The sequence below is a fragment of the Copidosoma floridanum genome, unplaced genomic scaffold, assembly GCF_036245765.1.
Source record: "Copidosoma floridanum isolate Cflo_tuat_1 unplaced genomic scaffold, Cflo_Japanese_pri ptg000020l, whole genome shotgun sequence".
Classification (NCBI taxonomy): domain Eukaryota; kingdom Metazoa; phylum Arthropoda; class Insecta; order Hymenoptera; family Encyrtidae; genus Copidosoma; species Copidosoma floridanum.
Genome location: NW_028321897.1, coordinates 30,078,202 through 30,105,770, shown reverse-complemented (window position 1 = coordinate 30,105,770; position 27,569 = coordinate 30,078,202). Strand labels below are relative to the sequence as shown.

Sequence of the window (27,569 nt, the reverse complement as noted above, 5' to 3'; positions counted from 1 at the left end):
AGAGCTAGGACGGGGGAGTACTTATGGCAGCGCAGTTTGGCCCCCTGTAAGTATGCACCCACTCTTTTATCCAACTAACTCAATATTGAATTTACTTTTGACGTTGGCATTGTTTAAAATGCACTATTTGCTAATAAAGTATCTTTAGCGCAAAACGGTCGCGCCGCATCTCTCGCATTTATCATTTGAATAGCAGTGGTGTCAAAGCATCTGCACTATGGCTGAGCCAGATAAAATTGATGTTTTTGTTACTTAATTTTCTTATACAATATTTACTTAAGATCTATGGAAATGGTAGTTATTATTATATCAGGATTTTAAGAAGTTTCGACATATGTTTTCAGAAAAAAATCAGGTGTGGGTCTGGGGAGCACCAACACATGTGAAACAACAAAGGATACGTGATTAATATCGATGGTACTTAATTGTCTATGATGAAAAAGTATTTATTTTTTTCACCCTAAATAATTTTAATTTCATATTGAAAAGACAATTTATTTACGAATATGCGTTTTTATCAGAGAATATTATAGGTTAGCAAAAAGCAAATAAAAAATTATTTAAAAATTTTTTTTATTCACGAACACATAAACAAAGAGAACGAGAAAGAACAACAATACACGGTAAAGGGTATTTTAACTACCTACCGACACACAGGTTCATACATGTACTTAATAGTACGTTCATATGTATTACTTTCTCTGTCTCTCTCCTCTCTGTCTCTTTTCGGATACCTCTACGTAATTGTACATGTGCGCGAGCTTCGCTAGTTTTTTACTGGAAAACGGGTTAACATGCAAGAATTAAGTGAACAGCAAGATCCTGAAAAAACTTTAAATTTTTGTGAAATTTTCATATTTTAAAATATTCATGTTTACCAAGAAGCAATTTTTTAAAAATAATAAAAAAATAATACTAATTTTCAATTTAATGCATTATTTTCAAAGAGAGAAATAGAGAGCGCGCGACAGGAGACGACAGACGGCTCTTTCTATCTTACTTATACAGGTACTGCCAAAATGCATTTTTCATTTTTTTTCTCACCATTTTGTGCTTGTCGAAACAAAAAAAAAGTGCTTATTGATAGAAAATTTTTCGCCCTACACGTTGGTATTTTTTTTTTTTTTTTTTTGCATCTCAAACTGTCATCAGATATAAGCAAAACGAATTTAAATTTAAACACGATTTTGACTTTATTCGACCACTTAAAAATAATTATAACTATTTTGTTCGCCATTAGTGGGCTGAATTACATGCGATACAAGAAATGCCGAAATATCGATCAATTTTCTAATTCAGAATTTTCTCGGTTGGTATTCATAAGTAATAAGAACAGAAATTAGGTCTGCGTGATGCGTATGCATAGCATAATGGATAAGGTCCCTGACTACCAGTTCGAAGTTTAGGGGTTCGATTCTCGGAGTCAGAAGAATTTGAAAATTTTTTTCAATACATATATTTACATAATATATGCTCACTCGTATTCTTATATATGAATATACGTATACGCTATATGCATAAAATATGAATACTTCTATACAGCTATATATACGTAATGTAAGGTTAGTACACAATTGTACACTTTAATGAAAAAAGGCTATATCCACACATCAATAGTTATAGCTACCGTATACACGTATACATAGATTTTTTTTTTGTTTTTTGTTTATTCATCATCGTCCGTAGGATCAGACATGGAATTCTTTTACACAAGCATAGTGTTAATTAGACATCGATGCACCTGAGTTATGACCAGATGTTTATACGAATAAACACGAGGGCCAACTCAGTCACACCTATGATCACGTAGACGAAGCGTCAGAGTAACAGTTAATCGATCCTGGAGAATCAAGAGAACAGGCGAAACGGCGAGACTTAAACGGTCACCCATCCAAGTACTAACCGCGCCAAATGCCGCTTAACCTCGGAGATCGACGGAACTGCAACTCTACTATTGCACCACCACGACCACTGCGTGTATATAAATATACTTTTTATACCACATGTGTATACATACATACATATATATATATATATATATATATATATATATATATATATATATATATATATATATACATTTTTTTAAATTTTTATTATGGTGCTTTAAGTCCGGCTCTCTTGTAGAGGCACTACTTAGGGCACTTAGCACTTGAGATTGGAAAGAAATTGGGATTGGATTGGAAGGGGGGAGGGGGGAGGGCCCTAACAACTGCTCTGCATTTGCCCATGACAATTGTCACGTGGATCAGGGAAACCCCGGAAAAGTTTTCATAGGAATAACCTAATCCAGAACAGCCCGGTGTACCTGACTTATTTCTGACCTGGTATCCAAGCTGCAGACTTAGACAACGAGGCAGAAATTTAGCACACCTCCCACTCACGATGTCGAAGAGACAGAGAAATAGTCAATCAACCCACAAAGCTAACAGCAGAGGGGAAACGGCGAGACTTGATCGGTCACCCAAGTACTTACCGCGCCAAATGCTGCTTAACCTCGGTGATCGACGGGACAGCAACTCTATCGCTGAGTCATCGTGTCGGTCATGTAAATATTTAGAGAGAGAAGAGACAAAAGAGACAGAGGAGTGCTCAGTGGTGAGGTGAACGGCAACGGGGGAGCGGACCAGACTTTTCGTTGCATATTTTCCCTTACGCGGCTGTTCACTGTCCACCATAAAATATATCAGATTACAAAGTCTCTCAAAAGATAGTAAATTTTTTGAGAGCTTACATGATAGTTATATAGCAGAGGAAATTCAAGACTATTCTCGTTATTTGACGGGAAGGGTTGTATGACAAATACCTGGAGCTGGAAGTAAAATAGAGGTATAAAAATATTTGGTTATGATAATTTTTTTTCTTTTACAACTATCTACAGAACTTCAGAATAATATATGTATAATACCATCCATTTTCTATCTACGTCCAGATAGGAGAATAAAAAATTAGCTTTGCAACTAAAAATTTGGATTGAATTTATGTAAATATGCAACAGCAATATGCACTTGAATGAACATCGTAAGTATCATGGCTGTTTAAATACAACAAACAATCATACTTGATGCAGACAACTGCCTTTCTTCTAATATATTTACATTTTTTTCCAATATTATAGTGCACACTACGTCCTTCTCTGGGCACTCAGCACTTTGGGGACTGGAAAGGGATGGAGATGGTAAGGATTTAGGGAATTCCGTTCCACATTCGCCAGGATAATCAGTCCTGTGGATGGGGAAACCACTCAAAAAAATTCCATCCCAGAACAGCTGGGGTATTACCTAAGTTCCGATCAAATTTCTATGTTATCTGTAGACATTAGGCCTGAACTTCTGCACACCTCCCACTTACGTTGTCGTAACGATAAAAGTATAGTCAATCGACACCGTGGGACAGCGGTAGAGTTACAATCTTGTCGACCTGGAAGGTTAAGCAGAACTGGCCACGGTTGGTAGTCGGATGGGTGACCGCTCGACTATTATTCTATTCGCTTGTGCTGGTGATTTATCAGATCAATTGGGTTTTTTTTAGATTTAATTCATTTATTGGCGTCGTATTGGATATACATATGCCAAGATCAATTGGGATTGGCAACATAACGGTCGCGCCATCTGTTAGTGAGTTTGAAAGCAGCGAGAGAAGACTTTTTTGCAGGCTCAAAACTCAATCAGTGCTCCCAAGTGTGATTAATTTATTCTTTATAAATGATAATTAATTGTTGTGACAGTGTGTGTCATGGGTATAGATTAATTAGAAGTGTATTTGTGATTAGCGCTGTAACATAGTTGACAAAGTAAGTGGCTTGCCAATTTTTATTTATCTTAAATTTTAGGTAAAAGTGCAGTTTAGGATATCCTTTGAGAAGTTAGCTATAGTTTCTGCAGTGTTGCTAATACATCGTGGCGCGGGAAATTCAAAATTGTAAACGCGGTAAATTTAAATTTCTTTGCTGGAAAAAAATTATTTTTAGATTTTTTTTGTTAGTCCTGAAAAGGACTGATTGATAAAAATTCACAAGCCAATATGTTGAGATCTTTAGAGTCATGTGGTGAATAAACAGAATTAACGTCTTGTCAGAACTGATCAAAGATACATGAAGCTTCTGCTCTCATTCGGAAGTACATAAAAATAGTTAAGTAAGAATCAAAATGATTCTTACTTCTGTTAGCTGTTGAGAACATCCGTTTGACAGCCGTCCACATTCCTTCGATCGTATTAATACAAGCTTCAGTATCTTCATCTTTAAATGTAACTGAATGATTAACAGTCAAAAGCTGGTAACCCTCTTTGCCTAAACAGTCATAAGCTTTCCAACAATCACTTATGATTTAGACCAGTAAAACTAGCTTTTAAATAATTTGATGCTTAAGGTGTCTGCATTATTGATTATTAATCTCAAAAAAAAGTCTACATCATTCGAAAGAGGAGAAAAAAATACGTAGAAAGTGATTATTTACTTGATTCTGACCAACTTAAAATCTCGAGAAAAGTGGCTGTGAAAGACTTAATGCAAATTTATGTTTGTATATAGATATACTACTAGCCTGCTGGTCTACGTCCAGCAGCAGTGCCACCACGCGCGGCGGGGCAGGGCGCGGGGAGAGGAGAGAGGAGAACGGCCAGCACGGCTTGCACTGAGCCGAAATTTTTCTTTTCTCTTTGCTAGGCGCCCGAAAAATATTACAATTCCCAATGAAATATTTGTAATGCGAGAAAAAATGTCTCTAAGAAAAAGTGGATTTTTGCATTATCGATGATTCTCTATCGACTGCACTAGGTCCTGAGTCACATTTTTTTTTTTTTGCAAATAAAAGTTTGCTTATAAACATATTTAAAAGAACATTGTATGTGAGTTTACAATTAAAATTTCATATTTATAAAATTTATTAACTCTTGTTTTTCGAACCTTCACTTACTATTTATACGTTGGCACTAGCTTGGCGAATCAATCATTGCATCTCGATAAAGGTTATTGAAAAAAAGTATTTACGGAAAATGTAGCCAGATATTTTACATTTAGCAATAAATTATATGAATACAAAATTATTTTACTAATACACAAAAAACCTGTTGTTTCGAGAAAATTTCAACTTTTAAAATTGCATTGGCACGCAGCTTATTTTCTTCGTTTTTTGATTTATAATGTAGCCTCATACTTGTCATCCAGGCTCCAAACAAAAAAACTGGAACTAGTAAAATGCTTTTGTGGAAAAAAGAGTAATTTAGAGATAGTGAATTTTTACATTATTTTGAATTATATATCGGTTGAGCATAGGTAGTCCCAAAAGAAGCAAAAAATATTTAAAATTAATATAAAAAATATTTCTGTTCACAGTATTTTATTTTTATTCGTTTTCAATTGTTTTGAATATCTCTAAAATAAACTTCAAGAAAAGTACAACTTATGATTATTAATAATAGTTTATTACTTACTTAGGAGAAAAAATAAAGAAGGTCTCAGATTGCAGGTAATAACGCCTGATGCAAAGCCGCGGGCGATAAGCATGCGATCTGAGGGATTCTTTGTTTCCTCCCGTGGGTTGTATACGATTTTTCACCAATCTTACAAATTTTTGTTCCTTCTTTCGGCGCAGTATGGTAGAAAAGTTTTTGTTAACCATAAAATGAAATTAGATGTGGAAAAAATATTTATGTATATTAAGTATTTTTTTTGGTGATATGTATTTCTTACTTTATTAAAATGACATATTTATAATTCTTATGTCAGGATGAGTATTTTTTTATTGTAATCTTGAATATATTATTTCAATATCTGATTTATTGACATCACGTGTTTATTTAACAATAGAGATTACTTATTTACCATAGGCTAGCTTTATTTACTAGAAGAGCCTCTTTTAAATTATACATAAGACTCGAATAATTAATTATTGAAGACACGAAATAAATCAAACTTGCTTTAATTTATGCTAATGAAAAAAAATTTTGTATATTACATACAATAATTATTTACTTAGGTAATATAATTTATAGCAGTGACTCTACGGCCCGTATTGGATTCTCTATTCTGGCAGCAGCTCTATAGTGTTGATTTGGCTTTGCTGCTTGTGTACACAAGGCTGCGATCCTGAAGGACTGCCGGCTGAAGTGTTGTTTTTTTCATTATGACTACCTCTGAGTAGTTTACAGCACATTAAAAGACAGACTTTCTACGCGAGAAACACTTCCAAATGAGGTAGCCAGCTACTACTGCAGTGATTAGTAATAGGACAACAAAGAATATCCATTTAAACCTTTTCATTTATTGTCGGGTTTCTGTTACTTCTTGTCAAGTCCTTGTTTTCTTTATGATATCTGAAACGGATGTACCGTCCTCTAAAATATTGCTTCTCATAAGACCCTGCGTTTTGATCTCTTTTATTTAGTCTTGTAAAAGCGTTTCTACTGTATTACATGAATTATGATTATTAAATTTTATTTTTTGCAGAATGATTTGCACGTCCAATTTTGTTTCTCGAAAAGTTATAGTTGTACTTTCCTGTTTTATAACCGAAGGAGCTATTAGTCTAGCATTTACTGTATGAGCGGAGCAACCTTCTGTTAATTGAATTATGCCTGCACCTTTTAAAACTTTCATTTAATGTGGAGATTTTTGGCATTGGATGAAAATTGGCTCATCTTTAACCACAGAAAAAATCCATCGATTGGTTGTATGCAAGCGCATCCAGTATGTGTCTAACAATCTTACTACTTTCACCATGCAAATGCTTAGATCCTTTATGTTTTTTTGAACTATAAGCCGTGTTTCACATGTATGATAATGTTTTATTTCTCTTACTGGCTCAGTATGAGAACATATTAGTAATGTATTAAGTTTTTTACATTTTTCTACTTCCGTTCCTACAATCGGCATGTACGTGCGGAGCTTTTTATTGATTGCAAAATATTCATGTTCAGGCCAAATGAACCCGAAAATTTTTGAAGACTTCACCTTTATTTGTTGTATTGGTAGCGGTGATGCTTTATATAATTGAAATTGTTTTTTGTTTAACAGAGGTATATCTATAAGGTATACTAACTGATTGCTGATATATATCGAAATATCTTAAATTGATACTAATTGCAAAGTATTTATTTGTGAGCTTGCACTTAGAAACATCAAATCTGGTCTTGTTTGACTTGCCAATTCATACGACATGTTAAACTTTTGATGCAAACAAAATTGCATTTAGTAAGATAACTGTATATGATTCATATTGATGAGCGTTTTCTATCAATACACTTATACCTAACGATAATAGAAGTTCACGATGTCTTAAGTCTTCTTTTATTAAAATGGTATCAATGGTATCAGCTAAACTATCTAAATTATTTTTAATGCTTGCCAGTTCTCTGGAGACTAGTTCAGTTTGAGTGCCTAATAATCTTGCTAATGTGCGAATGTTATTCGTTTTTTTTTTCACTAAAATTTTTATTTTATTCATGTCTTTCATCTTGTCTAAATTATCGAACAACACCCTATTGATTTTTCCCACGAACGGTAATAAACTCCTTTTTTGTATATTATTACCTGATGTCACATGCCCTTGCAAAAGTTGGGTCACTTGATCCACTTTACGACTGGTTCATATGATTTTTTTTTTTTTTTGTTTGATGGAGCGGGGAGGAGAAAATCTTCATAGACACCCCAACTAATCCGGTGGTAGTGTCGGATTCACCCGGTGTGCCTACCGACTAAAAACTAACCTCCCTGCGTGGGACAGGTCCGTGAGGACCACTCCCCTAAAATACAAAAGGGCATAGGAGAAGAAAGAAGAAGGAAAATAACGGAGAATTTTGGAGGCCAGCTCGCTCTCAGAGCAATGAGAGGAGGGGCATTTACGCATCTGGGCGAAGCTCGAATCTTGGCTTGCGCCGGAATAGAATTAGAGAAGCTTAATTTAGTGTTATTGTATGTGTGTGTGTAGATGTGTGAGTCCGCTGGGTATTGTGTATTTGGAAGCGTACTTGTGATTAGTGTAAGTGTTGTATAGGGTTGAAGCCGTCAAGGATACGGCGGATAGATGGGTGCTCCTGAAGGGAGCGTACGGATTGAAGTCGCGTTTACTTCAGCGAGATTATGGAGATGCATCTGATGGGAGCAAGGGGTATTGAAGACCTAGAGTATTTTGGGGGTTCTCGGGGTTCTGTGCTAGAGCGCATGGACGTCGTATTGGGATTCCAAAAGGTCATGTGACTCTCGCGATGTATATAGTCACTTGGGGGAAAAATAACACAGGCCTTACGGGTACAATTCTATTTTTATTTTTTTTACACGTTCAACGATTGTAATACGATAAAAGCCTTTTAATAACATATTTTTGAGGAGATGACAATATCTTAGCAATTATTTCCTAACTTAATTAGTTTTTGCAGCTTAAAACTTTCCTTTAAAAGTGCAAAAATGCACATTTAACCTGTACAAAGTTTTCCCGTTCCCGACTATATATAGGAAAATAATCAGGATTTTGGTAAGGTTAAATGTGCGTTTTTCAAAGAAAAGTTTTAAGCTGCAAAAAACTAATTGAGTTGGGAAAAAATAGCTTAGGTATTGTAATCTCCTCAAAAATATGTTATTGAGAGGCTTTTATCGTATTACAATCGTTGAACGTGTAAAAAAAATAAAAAAAATAAAAATAGAATTGCACCCATTAGGACTGTGTTGTTTTTCCCCCAAGTGACTATATATATCGCGAGAGTCACGTGACCTTTTGGAATTCCAATAAGGTCAAAGCGCCCGGGTTGGAGGTTCGTGAGTGCGGCGATGGTGGGATTTGGGTGGTCCGTAATGTAGGCACGGATTTTAGACGCAAGGGCGGGGGTTGCTTGTATTGGAGGGACGATGTTAAACTCCTTGATAATCTGAGTAAAGCAGTTTCGTATATCTTTTTGCACCTCTCCTATTTGCTGCTGCTGCAATCTTACATCTCTGGAAATATCGAAAAGCTTATAAAGCTTGTTGCACATTTGAAGTAGTTCGAAGCCCCACATAAAATAGGCAGATAGATCGATTCTTTGAATAACTCTCCACGTAGTGCTGCTTGTTGCAAGCAGTGCAATTTCTTCAACCAATAATCCTGGATTATCTTTTATTGTGGTTATAGCCTAGGACTCCTCTTCAGGAAGAGTTATCTGTCCCCTGTGAAAAAATGGTTTCTTATACCTTTCATTGTTTTTCTTATGTTGCATTTTTTGTTATTTTTCTTTGGGTAACACATATATAAATTATAAGGACATGTTTTACGAACATGTTTTTCCCCTTGTTCATGTACTGCAGTAAGGGTGTAGTATATAATAAATTGTAACGGCTAAAACATATTAGTTTCCTATTGGTTTAATGACTTATTAACCGACAACTTCATAGATACCATTTTTAGTGTAATTTTTTTTTTTACTAAATAATTGTTTATTTTGTTAAAAATAAATACACGTATTAGTACTTGTAAATACCGGAAACATGTTCATTTTCGACTTTTATTAAAAGCATTTTTTAGGGATTAATATTAAAGTACATAATTCATTGAGTACATTGTGAATAAATGCAATTACTCAACGATTTGTTTCCTACGTACTATAATAATTATAAAAACAAAAAATTAAAATTACCATGTAACTACAGCGAGGACAGCTAGCAAGAATATGATAAAGTGCATAGTGTCTTAATGATCTCGGTGTCGATGGCACTAACTGGTACAAGATTAAAACTTTCCAGCTGATGTATATGATGCTAATGTAGTACGTCGCTGTGACTATTTTTTAAACTTTCATAATTTTTATAAAAAAAATAATCTGTTAAACATGCCAACAAATAAGTCATGCATGTACTTTATTTACCAAGCAAGAGTCCAGTTTCTGAGCTACTCTGACCTTTTCCAAATCATATGTCAGACTGATTACGCCTGATCGAGTATCGGTCTGCTGCTTGACGTCTCTTATCCCCATGCACGACGTAATAGAACTGTTAACGTTTTTTTTGAAATGTAAAAAAACTTATATGCCATATTTTGAAGATTTTAAACAGTAATGTGTCTATTTAAAAAACAAATCTTCATCAACAATTGTAAGTATTTAAATATCCAAGAAAAAGGTAAAAAACTTTTTTTTAATTTATTTAAATGTATAATTCTCACGTACAACAATCATCTGGATACGATTTATTAATAACTTATTTTTTATAAAGCTTTGTTAACAAGAAATTTAAAGTAATAGTTCTTTTTACTCGTTTCCGTTAGTTTGCAAAATAGTGATTAAAGTAAATTACGTATTCACTTATTGTATTAAAAATTTTTCCCATTACCCCATTTTCCCACTATGATATTCAATTGACTAAGAATTGTTTTTTACTATTTGTGCTCTCAAAAAATCATTCACAACGATAGAGTCAGTCACTTGATACTACGATTACACATCTAAAATACAAACATCTACCAATTGTTATGTTTGAGACAACGAAAGGTCTACGTAGCGTCAAAGCTCTTTTTTCTCTCGTCGAAGCAAGATCGTACGGGAAACCTATCAAAAGTGACAAATATTCAATTGTTACTGAATTAATTGGTAATAGTTTATTGAGAGTAAATTAATTTAGTAACACAGAAAATTACATCATTTTTTACCTGACATATAAAAAACATCTAAAGGTACTTGATATATATATAAAACATCTCAAGGTATGTGGAAATATGTTTTTTAATTGTACAGTTTAAAACATTATTTTTAAATTAAAAATCATACGTTAATAAGTTAGAATCGATTTCGAAATTAATTGCATGTTTGAATTTCTGAATTATGAAATCTTACTAATATATAAAGCAAAGTCGCTAAAACCGTTGTAATCGCTAACCGCGAAAACTACTGAACCTATTTTGCTGAAATTTTGCACACTGATTCATGATACTTCCTAGATGGTTTTAGTATAGTTTTTATCTTAAAAAATTTAATAACAATAGCAATAAATGAGCTCAAAGTTTTGCAAGAATACGCCAGCTTTTCACTTTAGTTCAGTAAAATCCGCTAGGTGGCGTCGACATAAAATCGAAGCTACCTGCAACATAATTAAATAAGTGTGGTTATAATAGGCCGGAGCGTATCGTTAGCTGTATAGTCGTGCTTCCGCAGCTCATCAAGCTGTTCAGAGAATGCTGGTGATAGTCCTGCAGCTGGGTATCCCGGTTACGGACGACACTCTTCTCTAAGGGGGAAGGAACCCAAGTGTCCCTTCACCCTGAATCTCGACGAGTGCGATCAAAGGAAAATAAATTAATTCCAACCGATGCCGTTTCTGCCAGAATGCCAGGAGACATATCCTGCCAGAGCACAATCTGCACCAACTCTTCAGAGTTGTGTGGCAGTCCCATCATCCCACCTGGTGTAGTTAAAGAATTTGTGGCTACAAATGTAAGCAAGGGAAAACAGCTCTGAGTGGTACGGGAAGCCACAACGGCTACCTTCTTGGTAGTCGCGTCCCCAACGCGCTTACCCACATGTTCCCGTCTAAAGATGAGCAATTGAGCAGTTGGTTATCCGGAGAACGACCCGAAACGAGATATTCTTTGGTCAGCGGCGTATCTCCCTCCATCACAGTCTCCGTACATCGAGACTCCCAGGGTAAGAATCAAGCAACCCGTAGCCAGCTCTTCATCATCAGGAATAATAATAAAGAATAGCCTGGAAGTTTCACCACTGGCGCTTTTTAGGGCCATTATAAGTATTTACGTTCCCTACTTAACCATCAATTTCATCGGTTCTTTTTAGGGGCCACCTTAGTGTAAACTACCTTGCCAACAAAAACATTTTTATTACCATTTCCGGAAGCGATTCGTCAACTAAAAGACTATATTAACTAAAGACGGGCACTATTAAACCAAGTCAGCTATTCACTGGCAGACGTCACCTGCGGAGTTGTTCTTCGCAAGGCTGGGAAACCCGGTGACCGAGGACTCTATATTACCCTCTCGACTCTAAGCATTCAACCAGGAATCACTGATCCTCTCCAAGGTCTGCGCTGGGCAAACCTATAACAGCTTTAAAGGAAAAAAAAACTTGAGCCAACGGGACAGCCTCCACTGGACAAGTATCATTAACCAATCTCCCCATCTAAGATCACCAAAACAACTAAATCTGCAAAATAAAAAAGGTGCTTTAGACACCAACGTCTTTGACGTTATACCGGGAGACGTTGGGAAAGAGCACTACAACTAGCCCCAAAGCTTCGGACTTTGTAATTTTTCTCCCAATCAGTCTGGGTCTTCAACAGTAAGCCAGAGAAGATCACCCTGAGGTATCCAGGCAGTCACAATTGCTGTTAACTGCAGTCAAAAAAGAGTTAACTTAAGAAGCTCACCGGTCTTTTTTATTGCCATCGGACGTCGAACTACCTTGCCAACAAATGTATTAAAATTAACAAAGTTGACTGAAAATAGCCTTTAGGGGTCATAAAAGTCGTAAGCCTACCAATAGTCGCAAAAGGGTATATTGGAAAGAAAACCTCAAATGTATCTAATGAATACAATTTGAGGCGTCAAGAAACTGACGCAGAAAATTTATCGAGATTGAAACAGCAGCGTCAAAATCGTCAACTTAAGAGTCCATTACGTGAGAGATCAGCTTTTCATTGTACCCTTACAGCAATCTCTGAAATCTTTAAAGATCCTACTTCAGATTTTTTAATGAGTAGAAAATGTATTTGTGTTTTTGTGGCAATAAAAATGTTGGGTTTAAGGTCCAGGACTTTGTTGCTCTGGTAATAAAATTGTGAGATGTGAGAAAAAACAATTTTTTTTTAATATAAATTTTTTGGGGGTTTTAAATCTTAACAGCTTTAAAAAATAGCCCTTTTCGTGAATTACACAGAAGAAACCAAATCAACAACTTCTTATAGCCATCGATTATTTTATGGCATAAAGAACGCACAGTACTTTTCAGCATAATTATTTTTTTGAATTTGTACACCTTATTATTTGACTAAATAAACTATATGGATTCCGAAAAAATATGTTTTTAATAAGAAGATTTTTGTTCTGAGATGTATCGGGAATATGTGTAAAATTTTCTAACTAAAAATGTTTCACATTACGTGTCAACACACTACGGTGTTTTATTTAGTAAGTCTCGGGCGAAGCCGAGACGGGGGGCTGCTAGTAACTAATATAGGAGAGGACAAGGCTAACGTTGACACTTTCTAAAAAATTACTCTCATATTCTTCAGCATATTCGGAATAAAAAATTAATCTGGATGTTTATATCTAAACCTCACAGTTTTCGAGTAAAAATTCGCAAAATTTTGAAAAATTTGTTTTTCCAGATTATTAGAGCCTTGGTATTGCATAAAAATAAAACATTTTCACTAGGCACACCACGTACACATTAACTATCAACCTTCCTCTACAATCTCCTAAAAGTAAAGTTCGATAAATTAAGAGGCAACATTATTTTTTTACAGTTGATATTTTAAGCGTTTCAGCACGCGTGCACGTACGACTGTATACGTATATATATATCGACCCACTCAAGCACGAGGCACAATTGTAAGTACATATACATAGGTATACTCTAGTACGGACACACTTGCTGAAGCGCCCTGAACCTTTATGGCTTAAAACAATGTTGCCTTTTGATTTTTCTAAATTTACTCTTAAGAAAATATTAGAGGAAAGATAGTTATTAATTAGGCAGTGTGTCTTGTGATAACGTTGTACTATAATCATTTTGCAAGGCTCTAATAATTGGAAAAAAATGCATTTTTCAAAACTTTGGGAATTTTTTACTCGAAAACTGTGAGGTTAAAATATACACATCCCCATTACTTTTTTATTCCTAGTTCGCCAAAGAATAGAAAAATAATTTTATACCAAAAAAACTTTGGCTTATTTGTTTAAGAAAAGATTGCTTAAGCTAATTATAACCAGATTGCCCGCTGGCAAAATAAGTATCCTTATTCTGTAACGTTTAGTAAACATGATAATGAAAAAAATTGACTGCAAAAAGATTTAGGACGACGCCACGAATTTCGCCCCCACTGAAAGAAATGTTTTCTTGAAACAGTTTTCAATCTATCAGATTTAGACGCATTACTTCATTTTTTAATAAGTTGAAATATTTCTGTGTATTATGTAAAAGTGAAAATTAAAAAAAAATTTACATAACAAATTATGAATTTTTAAAATACTGTAACATACTTTACAAAGTTTTGTGCTAAAAAGGCAGATAAAGTCTGCGTCATTATTATATTAATTTAACCTACACCACAAATACGGAAATGTATTTTTTATAGAGTAATTATTCATATACACATTGTAAACAAGTGAGAGACACAAGTTTCAACTTATTCGTTGTAAAATAAATAAACAGTTTATTAACTAACAATCATAAAATTAAGACAAAATTAGGTCTGATTACTGCTTGTTTCAAGTTCTACTTGTCTTCTCCTAAGCATTAGTTTTCAGAAGAACAAAAATCGCTTAGGCGATTGGAAATTACATTTACAAAGCATAAAAGATTTGTTACCGTCTTTTTATGCGAGTGCGCATTTCGCTTATGCGAAAAGTGCTCAGATATATCTTCAAGATATGGAAAATTTGGATATTGTAATGGATCCCATAGAATTTGATTGCTATACCAAAGATCGTTATTTTACCATTCGTAGGTCAGAAAAATCGTGGTCTGGTATATGGAGCGACATGGTTATTGAGCAAACGTTAAATAGATTTTTTGGTACAGATTTGAAACATGGTCGGGGTGTTACTTCGAGCGTTGTGGCACGATATTTATTTGCTATGCCATCAGCATTTAATGTTGTGAAATGCTTAGAAAATTATTGTAAAATTACGTCAAGAACTAGTGAACAGCATGTTGATCATTCTCATAGCCGAATAAAAAGAGACAACGATGACATAAAGGAATTTGTTACCTGGCTTCAAAATCATAACCCATTTGGTAGCTCAAAATCGAATATGTTAGTATCGCCCTCTATCGGAATCATTGTAAGGCTAAACATTGATTGTCACCGCGTATTAGAAAAAGGAGTATCTCGAATGGAAAGTAAGGTTGGAAAAAATGTTGAAAATATTTCCATGTCGTTATTTTGAACAGTTAAAAATTTGGCAAGTGCAGCTACTGATGTACATATTGAAAAAAATCATGAAATATCTACCATGGATATTTCCATGCAGTCTTCAGTGGAAATTGTAATAAAACGCATGACGCTTTTGCATACGAGCTCACTCCATACCCACTCAGTTTATTTAATGAAAAAGTAATAATGAGGAAAACACCAAAATCAAAATTATATAAATTGTTTGAGCTTTGTAACGACTTCCAGTTGTTGAAAGTAGATTGGATTCACTACGTGATAGATGGGGGCTGGTTATTGCACGCTGTAGTTTGGCCTCACAGTCAAAAATATAAAGAAGTTTTTCAGTTATACTTGTCGTACATCATAGTACATTTTGGTAAAAATGTAACTGTTATTTTTGATGGTTACAGTGACGAATATATTGGAGTAAAATTTTATGAAAGATATTGTAGATCAGAAAAAAATGTTGGAGCAGATATTGAAATATCCAACGATAAAATAATTACAATTAATCGAACAAAATTTCTTTTAAACATTAAAAATAAGGAAAATTTTGTGGATTTACTAGCAAAATATTAAAAAAAATATAACATTGACGTTAGAATAGCAAAAAAAAGATGCAGATACATTAAAAGTTAGTACAGCAACTGAATTGAACGACAATACCAAAAAAAGCATTGTCATAGCTAATAACGATATTGATTTACTGATTTCATTAGTAACAAAGTTACATGGTGGACGTAGTTTGTATTTTTATAAATTATCGCCTAATAAGCGACAAAATACTGTATATTCATCTTATGACTATAGATATTTGGAAAAATACATATTATTTGCGCATGCGTTTGCTGGATGCGATTCTACTAATGGTATATATAATAAAGGTAAAACAAGCATCATAGCATTAGTACATACAGATGTAAATTTGCAAAATTTGATAACTGTATTTTATAAGCCAAATCAAAATATTAACGTTTTATGTGAAGTTGCTGAAAAAATTACTATTAAACTATATGGTGCACATGATAAAAAAACTTCTTTACATGAATTAAGATATAAAATATTTTGTTCATCTATAGCAGTAAAAAAAAGAAATTACTTTTATTAACTTTACCACCTACAGCTTCAGTACTAAAAGAACATACTAAACGAGTTTATTACCAAATGCAAATCTGGCTAGGATTTACTTTAAATCCAGCATTATGGGGATGGAAAAGGACAAGTCATATGTTATTACCTATCATGAATGAAAAAGAAATTGCACGAAAGAGTTACTGAAAATGGCAAGTTTTTCTACATTAACGTCTCAAAAAACATTTCATACGATGAACGATTATTCTATACTTACATTCTTCCCCTGCTGCAATTTCATTATAAAAAAAAATTTTAGATGACACAAAAACGTTGTAAAATATTATTACTTATATATTCTATTAATGATCACAGTGTTTTGTCATATATGTTCACCCAAGTTTAAATACTTTAACTTAAACTATATGAATGAATAACTATGTTGTCGTTAAAAACTTAATCAATATTACAAAACAGAATAAATTTGATTGTAGATATATTGCGCCTATAGAACTGATTGTAAAAATACTCGATGTTCATGCAAAAAGGCTGGAATACACTGTAGTTATATATGTATAGTTGCAAAAATTGTAATGAAACTTGTGACAATTCATCAAACTTACGGATCTTTCACTACGAGAGTGATATTGAAGATCAGTATGAGAGTGTTGAGCAAAATATAGAACGACTGTGGGACGATGAAATTGATGCAGGTGATGTTCAAGAAAACGCAAACATATATTCAGAAATTTTCGAGAAAGAAATAGAAGTTATTGATACACTAGAATAAAGTGATTATTTTCAGGATGTATTAGATGAAATAAGAAGTGTTACAGAGGATTGTTTTAAAGTTGATGAGAATAATGAAAAAAATGAAACAAAATTCAAAACCGAAAAAATGATGAATAAAACAGGATCAATCAGTGACTCTAACGATGAAATACAAGAAAAGACAAACGTAACAGAAAATAATTTTAAACTTCAGCCTACTGATAAAATGAATTAAGTATAAAAATAAAAACGGAAAATTTTTTTTTGGGAAATGACAGTAGTACTCGACACAATACTAAAAATTGTAATCCGAGTGTCAAACATAAAAATTCTGATTTTAAAAATTTACAAACTGATCTTAGGTACAAAAAAAATGGAATCAATTAAAAAAAAAGTAATGAATGAGAACGAATTTTTCGATGATATAATAATTAATGAGTTTATAGAAACAGTTAATTTAAATTACCGCCATTTGAATATAATTAATACTTCAATTATTACACAAAAACCCCAGAATACGTACAGCCAATAGAAGAAAATGTAGAAGACGTTCTAATAATTAATTAAGAGGAATGTTTTCATTGGCATTCAATCCATTACAAAAATAAAACATTAACTGTATACGACAGGTTTTTTTGCAATTAACATACATGTAATGATTTAGATGAAAACGAAGTTATTTTCATCAAAAAAAGATATCCAACTCCGAAAATAAAAGTATACAATATAAACAAGTTCAAAAACAACCTGATTCCATTCAATGTGGCGCTTATGCGATCGCAAACGCAGTCACAATATTATTATATGAAAATCCAAGTGTAACTAAATATACTAGGAATATATATACATGATGAGATTACATGTAGTGAAAATATTCATGGAAAGGAAATTGACTAAATTTTCATTGGCAGAACAAAAAAATTGATTTATGTTTTTGTTATAATTAAAAAAATATTTTTACTGAACTGACATTGGAGAACATTCCGTTCAATACAATTGTAATAGAGACACTTGTATAAAAACATATTGTTTATATGAAGTAATTGTATTATTTAATCATTTCAAAAACCTGATATCTTTGAACAAGAAGCAAATGATATCCAATGAAATCCAAACGTTTAGTGCGACTAATTAACCACGTACTTTGAATTTCGAAAACTTGTAACGATAAATATTTTACCATTTCTAAGTTAACGAACAGATACGTGTTGTCAATTAATTAGTTATTGAAATAATATATGTGAGGTTTTTACAGCAAAAAATTGATTTTAAATATTTTTGCTTCCTTTGGGACTACCTATGCTCAAACGATATATAATTCAAAATAATGTAAAAATTCACTGTCTCTACGATACTTTTTTTTTTTTTTTCACAAAAAGCATTTTACTATAGTACCAGTTTTTTAATTTCTCATTTAAAAATTTATAGCTATAATAATACCTATAAATTATAGCTATAATTATAGCTATAACTACCTATAAAACAGCTATAATAATATATAAAATTCAGCTATAAATATAGCTATAAATTACAGCTGTAATCTTTTCACAAGTTTTGAATAAAAATTAGTTTAAAATCAGATTTTTTCAACATATATCGATCAGTACAGGCTGTATCATCCGTGTGATAACAGTAAAACTGAGGGCCTAAAGTATTTTTGAACAATTTTTAAAAAACTTGAAATTGTATATGATTTCTTGTTTTTTTCTACTTATTCAAAAATACTTCAGGCCCTCAGTTTTACTGTTATCATGCGGATGATACCACCTGTACTGATCGATATATGTTGAAAAAATCTGATTTTAAACTAATTTTTATTTATTATTTGTGAAAAATTTACAGCTGTAGTATGTAGCTATATTTATAGCTAAATTTTATACATTATTGTAGCTGTTTTATAGGTGTAGTTATAGCTAAAATTATCTAATGAAAAGCATCAGGCTTTATTATAAATCAAAAAAGGAAAAAAATAAGCTGCATGCCGACAAGTTTTTAGTGTATTAGTACAAGAATTTGGTATTCATATAATTTATTGCTATATGTAAAATATCCAACTACATTTTACGTAAATACTTTTTTTCAATAATTGTTTATCAAAATGCAATGATTGATTCGCCAAGCTAGTGCCAACGTATAAATAGTAAGTGAAGGCTCGAAAAACAAGTGTTAATAAATTTTGGAAAATTGAAATTTTAACTTTCAACTTACAAACAATTTTTTTTTTTAATATGTTTATAAGCAAATTTTTATTTGCAAAAAAAATGTGACTCAGGACCTAGTGCGCATTGTACATCTACCCATTCACCCATATACATCTTAATACCACAATGCGAACAAATTGCAATTTTAGTAAGTAATCCACGACTCTGCCATTCTTCAATAACTTGTAAAGAAGTTTGTTTCATCTTCTTTAGAAATAAATCACGCAAAAGAACCATAATAAATCACGAAATCTGACAAGCAAAACCAACCAACACAAACGCTAGCCAAACGGAATAAAAATGACAAGTTGCAACTTGAAATTATAGCAGCAAAAAGTCTTCTGCATTAAAAACAACGGACTAAACGGCGGGTAATTTAAATTTTATTAATAAACCATATATTCTTTTAATGTGCGGAAATAGCGCTCTCGCAAGCTTCGCTCGCTCGGCCGTGCTGTAAAAAAATAAACAAATCCTATAAAATATCGACAGAATAATTTCCAACCACATTTATATTGACTTGAAAAATTTTAATTTTCCGCGTTCATAATTTTAAATTTCCCTTGTTACACTATGTTGGTAGCACTGCGACACTGGCTATGGTCGCATAAGGCTCCGTTAGTTATAGACGACTCGCTTGAGCACTGAGTTAAAAATTTGTTCTTCAAGCGGGCGTTTTATGTTTTTCAACGTATTTTTTTACGCTGATTACGGGAAAAGTAATTAAAAATTTTTTGAATAATTGGATCAATGTGAAAATCGCGTCTGAAGTTTATTTCACCCGTATCTGTTTAACGGTAACAGATACGACAAAAATAAAAATACCAGCGTGTAGGGCGAAAAATTTCCTATCGATTTGATCCATTTTATATCTTTAGACAAGCACGAAATTATTCTTAAAAAAATTGATAAAACGTTTTCAACATTTGCCGTCAGAGTAAGTGAGGAGGAGAGAGCGGCGGTAGTGCGCCAGCCAAGATAAGCTATAAGCTACGAGCCATACTCCCTCCATGCTCCACTGTACATGCGTGCGTTGCATACGTATATAGATCACGATGCGTGGCGAGAGAGCAGCAAGAGGGGAAGCAGCAGCGAAAGTAAATGCTGGATTAGATAGAATGTTCTTTTTTTTAGGTTGCGGGCCACGTACTAAAATATTTTCAAGTCCTTAAAAGATATTTAACGATGAAAAAAAAGGTCTCTGAGGAAAGAGTTTTTTCTGACGTTTCTTTGAATTTTCTATTGATTGGTTATAGTGTCAAATAAGATTTTTTTTTTTTTCTAGAAATAATAAATCGAAGAACAATGCCATTTGATTGTAATAAAATTGAAGAAAAAACATTTTCCGCTGGGGTTTAAAAAAAATGGCAAAAATTTTAAAACACGATTTTTAGCATCGGAAACGAACAAGCTTAAAAAAAAAAAAAAAAAAAAAAAAAAACAAACAAATATACAAACAAATTTAGAAGAATTCGAGGCAAGCAGACGAACAAAATAAGCTGCAGTCGATCCCAAATTAGTCCTGTGGTTATTTTCCACGAAATATAAGAAACCTCGTTGTTTGAGCCAATATTGAAAAATTAATAATTTTCTTTTGCACAAACATTAAGAGCTGAAATTTGGCAGAGTTGTAGCTTAAGTAATCTTCAATAAAAAATCTAAATTTCAACAAGATCAGATGAATAGTTTTTACAAACCACAGCTAAATGCAAAAAAAATTAATTTGGCAAAACGGCCTTAAAAAAGTTGTTAGCAACGTTAGATGCAATTTTTTGAAGCATAAAAAAATATGAATGAGGCAATTCCTGCTATTGCCGGGAAAACCGTTTTAATCACCGCCAAATATTGTTTAATAATTGGGAAAAATAGTTTTGCCCAACTTAGATGTTGGCTTTAATTGTTATTCAACAATTCATAAAAGTGGACAAAACTTTTTTTACGTTTTTGCTTATATCTTGTTTCCTAGTGGTCGGATTGGAAACAGTAAAAAAGGTAAATTATTCGTTATGGAATTTCCTATCGATATGGTTTCATCCAATTATTAAAAAACTTTCTTTGCTATTGTTAATATGCAAAAAAAAAGTGAAATTTCAATATTTTTTCAGTCAATGTTTGTGTAGTTTTTATTCTTCTATTCATCGGTAAAAAAATTTAATAATCAGGGGTTAAGTACCTATTATAAAGATCTTTAACCCTGAACGAGGTTTTTTTTTGTTTTTGAAAATGGCGTCACAACGCAATTGTTAAGTTAAAAATGCATTTGCCTGGTTAAGGCGTAGAAAAATGATAGACGGCACTTCATCAAGAATACAATCAACTTTGAGATTGTAAAGAAAAATTTTTCTTAATTTTTTACCGTATTTTTTTGCAATAATCGATTTTTTGCTTAATAATTAAATGCTTATAACGTTGTCATTTATTTATGTATACGAACGCAACCGATTTCTCATAAAAGTGTATCGTTTTTTACGTATTAAAAAAAAAAAGATTCATAATTTTTACTAATTTTATGAAAAAACACGCGTTTTTTACTATTTTTCAATAATTACTAAATTTTGTAATATTTTAGTGCGTGGCCCGCAACCGGGAAAAGAAGAATATTCTATCTAATCTAGCATTTGCTTTCGCTGCTGCTTCCTCTCTTGCTTCTCTCTCGCCACGCATCGTGATCTATGTACGTATACAACGCACGCATGAATAGTGGAGCATGGAGGGAGTATGGCTCGTAGCCAGTGTTAGGTGAAGAGGATATGATTTTGTATTTTTATCACTAGGACCTATATATAGCTAGAGATCCTAGTGAGAAAAATGCAAAAGCTGAACAGAAGGAGGAAGGAAGCCAGTGGTTCTCACTAAATGTGACTGGCAAACTTGCGGGAAATTCAAATTTCTTGAGGTTTTGTGCATAAGCACACGATCAGTAAGAGCTAATTTAGGAGTGAGAATAAAAACTCCAAAGTCAGGTGTTAGTTTGAGCAACGTTTCGTTGGTCTTAACGCCAACCTCATCAGGCTCACTTTATTAACAGAAAAAACACAACAAATTTCATTAATTACATTGCAGGGCCAATGTTTACAAATATCTACATTAATGCAATATTAATTATAAGTAAGTAGTCACAAATAAAATAGTAATGTAAATAATTTTAAAAAATTAAACAATTACTCACGTCTATATCGTTAAGACGATCGTTACAGACTGTTGGGCGCCTCGAACGAATAACGTAAATGTCAAACATGTATTTATTTACGCATATACATATAAACAGTAAATGTACGTTTCTTACGAATGTAGATAACAGCAGTACATCACTACATTGTATTATTTAGAAAGATTACTTATAAAATCTTTATATATGTTATTGAGAAATAAGGTATCTTCTTTCTTATTAATAGTGTGCTTAGTAAAGTGTGTGTATAGCATTTCAGATATTAATCTTTTTTGTTTATTAGGTTCACGGTCTAGAATCTTTGTTTGAGAAAAATTAAAATTATGGTTGAATTTTTTCATGTGTGAAGCGACAACAAGTTCATCTTTCTTAGTACTTTTATGTTCATACAGGCGTTTTTTCAATGCTCTCTTTGTTTCACCTACATATGATGCAGAGCAAGAATCACATGCAAAATGATACACAACATTGGTTTGATCGAGCCTATCAATCTTGTCTTTTCCAAGAATGATAACACTGTCCAATTTATTTTGAATAATAGGGTAAATTTGTATATTTAATTTTTTCAAAATTTTTGAACAAAATTTAAAGAATAATGGGTTATATGGAATAGAAATTTTTATTTTATCACGTAGATTGTCATTTAGTAAGTTGTTATTATCATTATTAGTATTTTTTATTTGGTGAAGTCTTTTCTTGATATATTTTTGTATGAAAAGTTCAGTATAATCATTATCACGTAAAATTCTTTTTGCCATGAGAATATTCTTCCTGTGGTATAATTTATCAGACAAAAGAATAGCTCGATCAACCAAACTGTACACTGCATTGACTTTTAAAGATCGGGGGTGGTTAGAATTGAAATTAATTAATCTATTCGATGAAATTGGCTTGACGTACCAATTCGTGATTATTTTTAAGTTTTTATGTGTAATTGTTATGTCTAAGAAATTTATACAATTGTTTTTCTCTACTTCGCAGGTGAATTTTAAGTGATTGTCCTGTTTGTTAAAAATCTGTAAAAATAATTGTGCCTGATCTTTATGTACACATATGAGAGTGTCGTCGACGTATCTTTTATATATGAAGGGAACGCAATTATGTTTTTCTTTTAACACGCGTAGGGCTTCCGTCTCAAGATCTTCTAAAACTAAGTCAGCGAATAGTGGAGAGACAGGAGAGCTAGGGCTACCAAAAATCTGTTTATAAAATTTTTTATGAAAGGTGAAGTAAACATTATTGAACAAAAATTTTGTGCATTCTACAATTTCATGAAAAGGAATTTTTGATAATCTGTGGATTTGCATGTATCTTTTTTCCAAACTATTTATGACTGATTCTAACGAAATATTGGTAAATAGAGAAATCACATCCAAAGAAATAAAAATATGATTTTCCGGTATTTTAAGATTTTTAATTTGTTTTATAAGTTCAACGCTATTATTCAAATGTGACGAAGGTTTTTCAAATACTTTAGAAAGAGAATTATAGAGAATTGAGGCGAGTGGTGTGTAGGAGAATTAATGGATGAAATAATTGGTCTAAATGAAAGGGAAGGTTTATGTATTTTTGGCAACCCATAACATCTAGGTAAATTTGTATTAGTTTGCGTTAATTGATTGTTATGATATTTAAAATTTAAAAATTCGTTGTCATTCAGTTTCATTAAAATTTTGTGGACATTTGATTGTAAATAGTGTAATGGATTCTTATTTATCATTATGTAAGTAGTGTTGTCACTCAACATCAACTCCATGTTCTGCACATATACGTTTCTGTCAAGGCAAACAGTCACATTTCCCTTATCAGAACGAGTAAACATAATATTTTTGTTCTCTCTAAGGAACGCTTTTGTACATTTTAAATTGAAAGTATTTGAATGTTCAACGTTGTCAAGTTTTAATTTTTTGTTATTATAAATTTTCATGGCTTGTGTGATTTTTGTTCTTATTTTACTTTTTAATTCACTATTAAGATCGTTGATTTTCCGCAAGCTATATTCTACATTCTTAATTGTTTGAATAATTTCACTATTTGACAAAGATTGTGGTTTTAACGCAAATTGCGGTCCTAAAACTACGCAATTTTTTACGTTTTTCGGTACATCAAGATCTGTTAGATTTCGGAACATTTTTTCTTTTTTGTTGTTATTATTGTAGGGGTTCTGGTTACATGACTTTTGTATTGATAAAAATTTTTTATTATATGTACGATTGAGTTTCTGCCTTTTTTGTCTATTGTTAAAATATATACTACTTATGAAACTTTGAACTAATGAATTGTTAGGATGTAGATTATTTATTATTTGTCCAATAGCAAAAATATTTCTCTTAAGAACGGACACATGTGCATAACAATCGTCAATCTCAATATTGAGCAAACTGCAGGTAAAAGAGTAAATTCGTTTTTGAAAGAAAGTCTTCGACGATTTGTTGTGAAAGAAGAAATTATTAAAGTACCTTTTCAAATTCAAATTGGCTATATGGAGCAAGACGCAAATCCCAAGATAACTCGACACAATTTCATGAAAAATAACTTAATAAACTAATCCCAAGCTATGCAACCCAATAACCCAATGGGCGAATGAGCAGCCTCATGAGATTGAATAAATAATTAAATTTATTTATTAACAAAGCAAGCGCTAATCCCCACACAACCTGGGGCGCTTACTAGTTGCTTTAGATAAGGATAAAATAAAATAATAACGCAAGCGCCTATCCCCACACAACCCAGGGCGCTTACGGGCCGCTTTGATTATAAATTAAATAAATAGAATAACACAAGCGCCAATCACCACACAACCCGGGGCGCTTACTGGTTGCTTTAGATATTAATAAAATAAAATGATAACGCAAGCGCCTATCCCCACACAACCCGGGGTGCTTACTGGTTGCTTTAGATATATTTCTGATTAATAAAATAATAACACAAGCGCTAATCACCACACAACCCGGGGCGCTTACTGGTCGCTTTGTTAATTAATAAAATAAATAAAATAACACAAGTATCAATCACCATTTAACCTGAAGCGCTTACTGGACACTTTAAAATTTAATGCTTTAAATAATAACAAAAGCGCCAATTGCCAAACAATCTGGGGCGCTTACTGGTCGCTTTGTTAATTAATTAAATATTTAAAATACAAAGGCCAATGCCCGCACAACCCGGAGTGCTTACCAACTTTGAGTTCATTATATTAATCAACAAAGGGGCCCGTAAACGCACTGGGATGTGTGGTGATTGGCGCTTGTGTTATTATTTTATTTTAAGAATAATTAAAGCAACCAGTAAGCTCCCCAGGTTATGCGGGCATTGGCGCTTGTGTTATTCTATTTATTTAATTAATAATCAAAGCGGCCCGTAAGCGCCCCGGGTTGTGTGGGGATAGGCGCTTGCGTTATTATTTTATTTTATCCTTATCTAAAGCAACCAGTAAGCGCCCCGGGTCGTGTGGGGATTGGCGCTGTCTTTGTTAATAAATAAATTTAATTATTTATTAAAATTCATGAGGCTGCTCATTTGCCCATTGGATTGTTGGGTTGAATAGCTTGGGATTAGTTTATTAAGTTATTATGCATGAAATTGTGTCGAGTTATCTGGGGATTTGCATCTTGCTCCATATAGCTAATTTGAATTTCCCGCAAGTTTGCCAGTCACATTTGGGGAGAAGCACTGGCTCCCTCTCTCCTCCTGTTCATCTTTTGCATTTTTCTCACTAGGATCTGTAGCTATATATAGGTCCTAGTGACAAAAATGCAAAATCAAATCCTCTTTACCCAACACTGCTCGTAGCTTATAGCTCATTGTGGCTGGCGCACCACCGCCGCTCTCTTCTTCTCACTTACTCTTACAGTAAGTGTTGAAAACGCTTAATCAGTTTTTTTAAGAATAATGTTGCGCTTGTCTGAAGATATAAAATGGATTAAATCGATAGGAAATTTTCCGCCCTACACGCTGGTATTTTTATTTTTGTCGTGTCTGTTACCGTTAAAGAGATATGAGTGAAATAACCTTCAGACGCGATTTTCACATTGATCCAATTATTTAAAAAATTTTTAATAATTTTTCCACTTTTCAGCGTAAAAAAATACGTTGAAACCATAAAACGCCCTTTCGAATAACAAATTTCTATTTTAGAGCTTAAGCGAGTCGTCTGCAAGTCAGTTAAGGTCACGTGATCATTTATGATAATATTCATACGCATAAGTGCGAGGGAGACAACATGATGTCACCGTCTCACTTGCACTTATAAGTGATCATATATATGATAAATGATCAAGTGAGTTAACTGACATAACTAATGGCGCCTCATGCGAACACAGCCACTTGTAGCTAACTTCTCAAAGGGTGTCCTAAAGTGCACATCCGCCAAATTTTGTAATGTTAACATGTGTGCAGTATACACTTCATAGGGACAGTGTAGTTAATTTTAAAAAATACATATCATATTTTTTAGTGAACAAAAATATGTATTTAACAATTTACGAAATGTGCAAGTTCCGCAATATTATAAATGAGCCTTTAAAAATTGTTGGAGGAATCAATGAAAGTGGTCAATTGTACATGATAATATATCTACTTGCAAGGCTGAATATTACGTAAAAAATGCAAACACATTTTAGCAGCTTTCTTATTTTGCAGCAGGTAAGTAAATTACATTTAAACGTTTAATTACAATAAGCAATAAGTGAAATGTCTTTGATAGTATTAAAAGTAGCTTATGATAGTATACTTAAACACATACACACCGCACAAATACAAGGCTAATGATATAGTTGGTTACCTATTAATTTCCGCAAATTGATCATTGCTCTTTCTACCCTACAAGTCGTGTCGTGGATTAAAACTAAACGCCAGATTGTTAATTCATCATAGAGGCATCCCCAAAACATGAACAGATTAAATCATGTTGTTTGCACTATTGTTTTGCTATTGAGTAATTTGATTTTTGGTATTAACACCTGATAATTAAAAACCACCTTCGGTTTTTTTTTACTTTGTAGCTACATCAGCATCATGACTCAATTTGATCCTACATTCTTCATTCTGTTAAATGTGAAAGGCAGGTATTTCGTGATTTCATCTCTTTTGCATTTTAGGGCCTTTGCGCCTAGATGTGGTAAGAGCACGGTGTAAGTGGTGTAAGTGTAAGTTATACTTACTTACATGTGGATGTGGTCATGTGGTGTGGTCCCATGTACCATGTAGGCATCATTTTTGTGAAATTGTGCTGTTTCTTTGAAGTTCCAGCAGATGGCGAATAAGATTCGAACACCACATATACTTT

At 33.0% G+C, this 27,569-nt stretch overlaps 1 protein-coding gene and 1 pseudogene across 1 annotated transcript in view; one reads left to right on the top strand and one right to left on the bottom strand.

The window, feature by feature from the left end:
- Positions 1-27,350, bottom strand: part of LOC106645032 (deoxyribonuclease TATDN1) — a 154,228-nt gene extending 126,878 nt beyond the window's left edge. The window contains exon 1 of the mRNA XM_089593852.1: positions 27,066-27,350. Within this exon, the coding sequence (XP_089449978.1) occupies positions 27,066-27,174 (109 nt within the window). The 5' untranslated portion in view covers positions 27,175-27,350. The remainder of the gene's footprint in view (positions 1-27,065) is intronic.
- Positions 14,949-16,931, top strand: LOC149374433 (uncharacterized; annotated as a pseudogene).
- Positions 27,351-27,569: the final 219 nt, after the last annotated feature.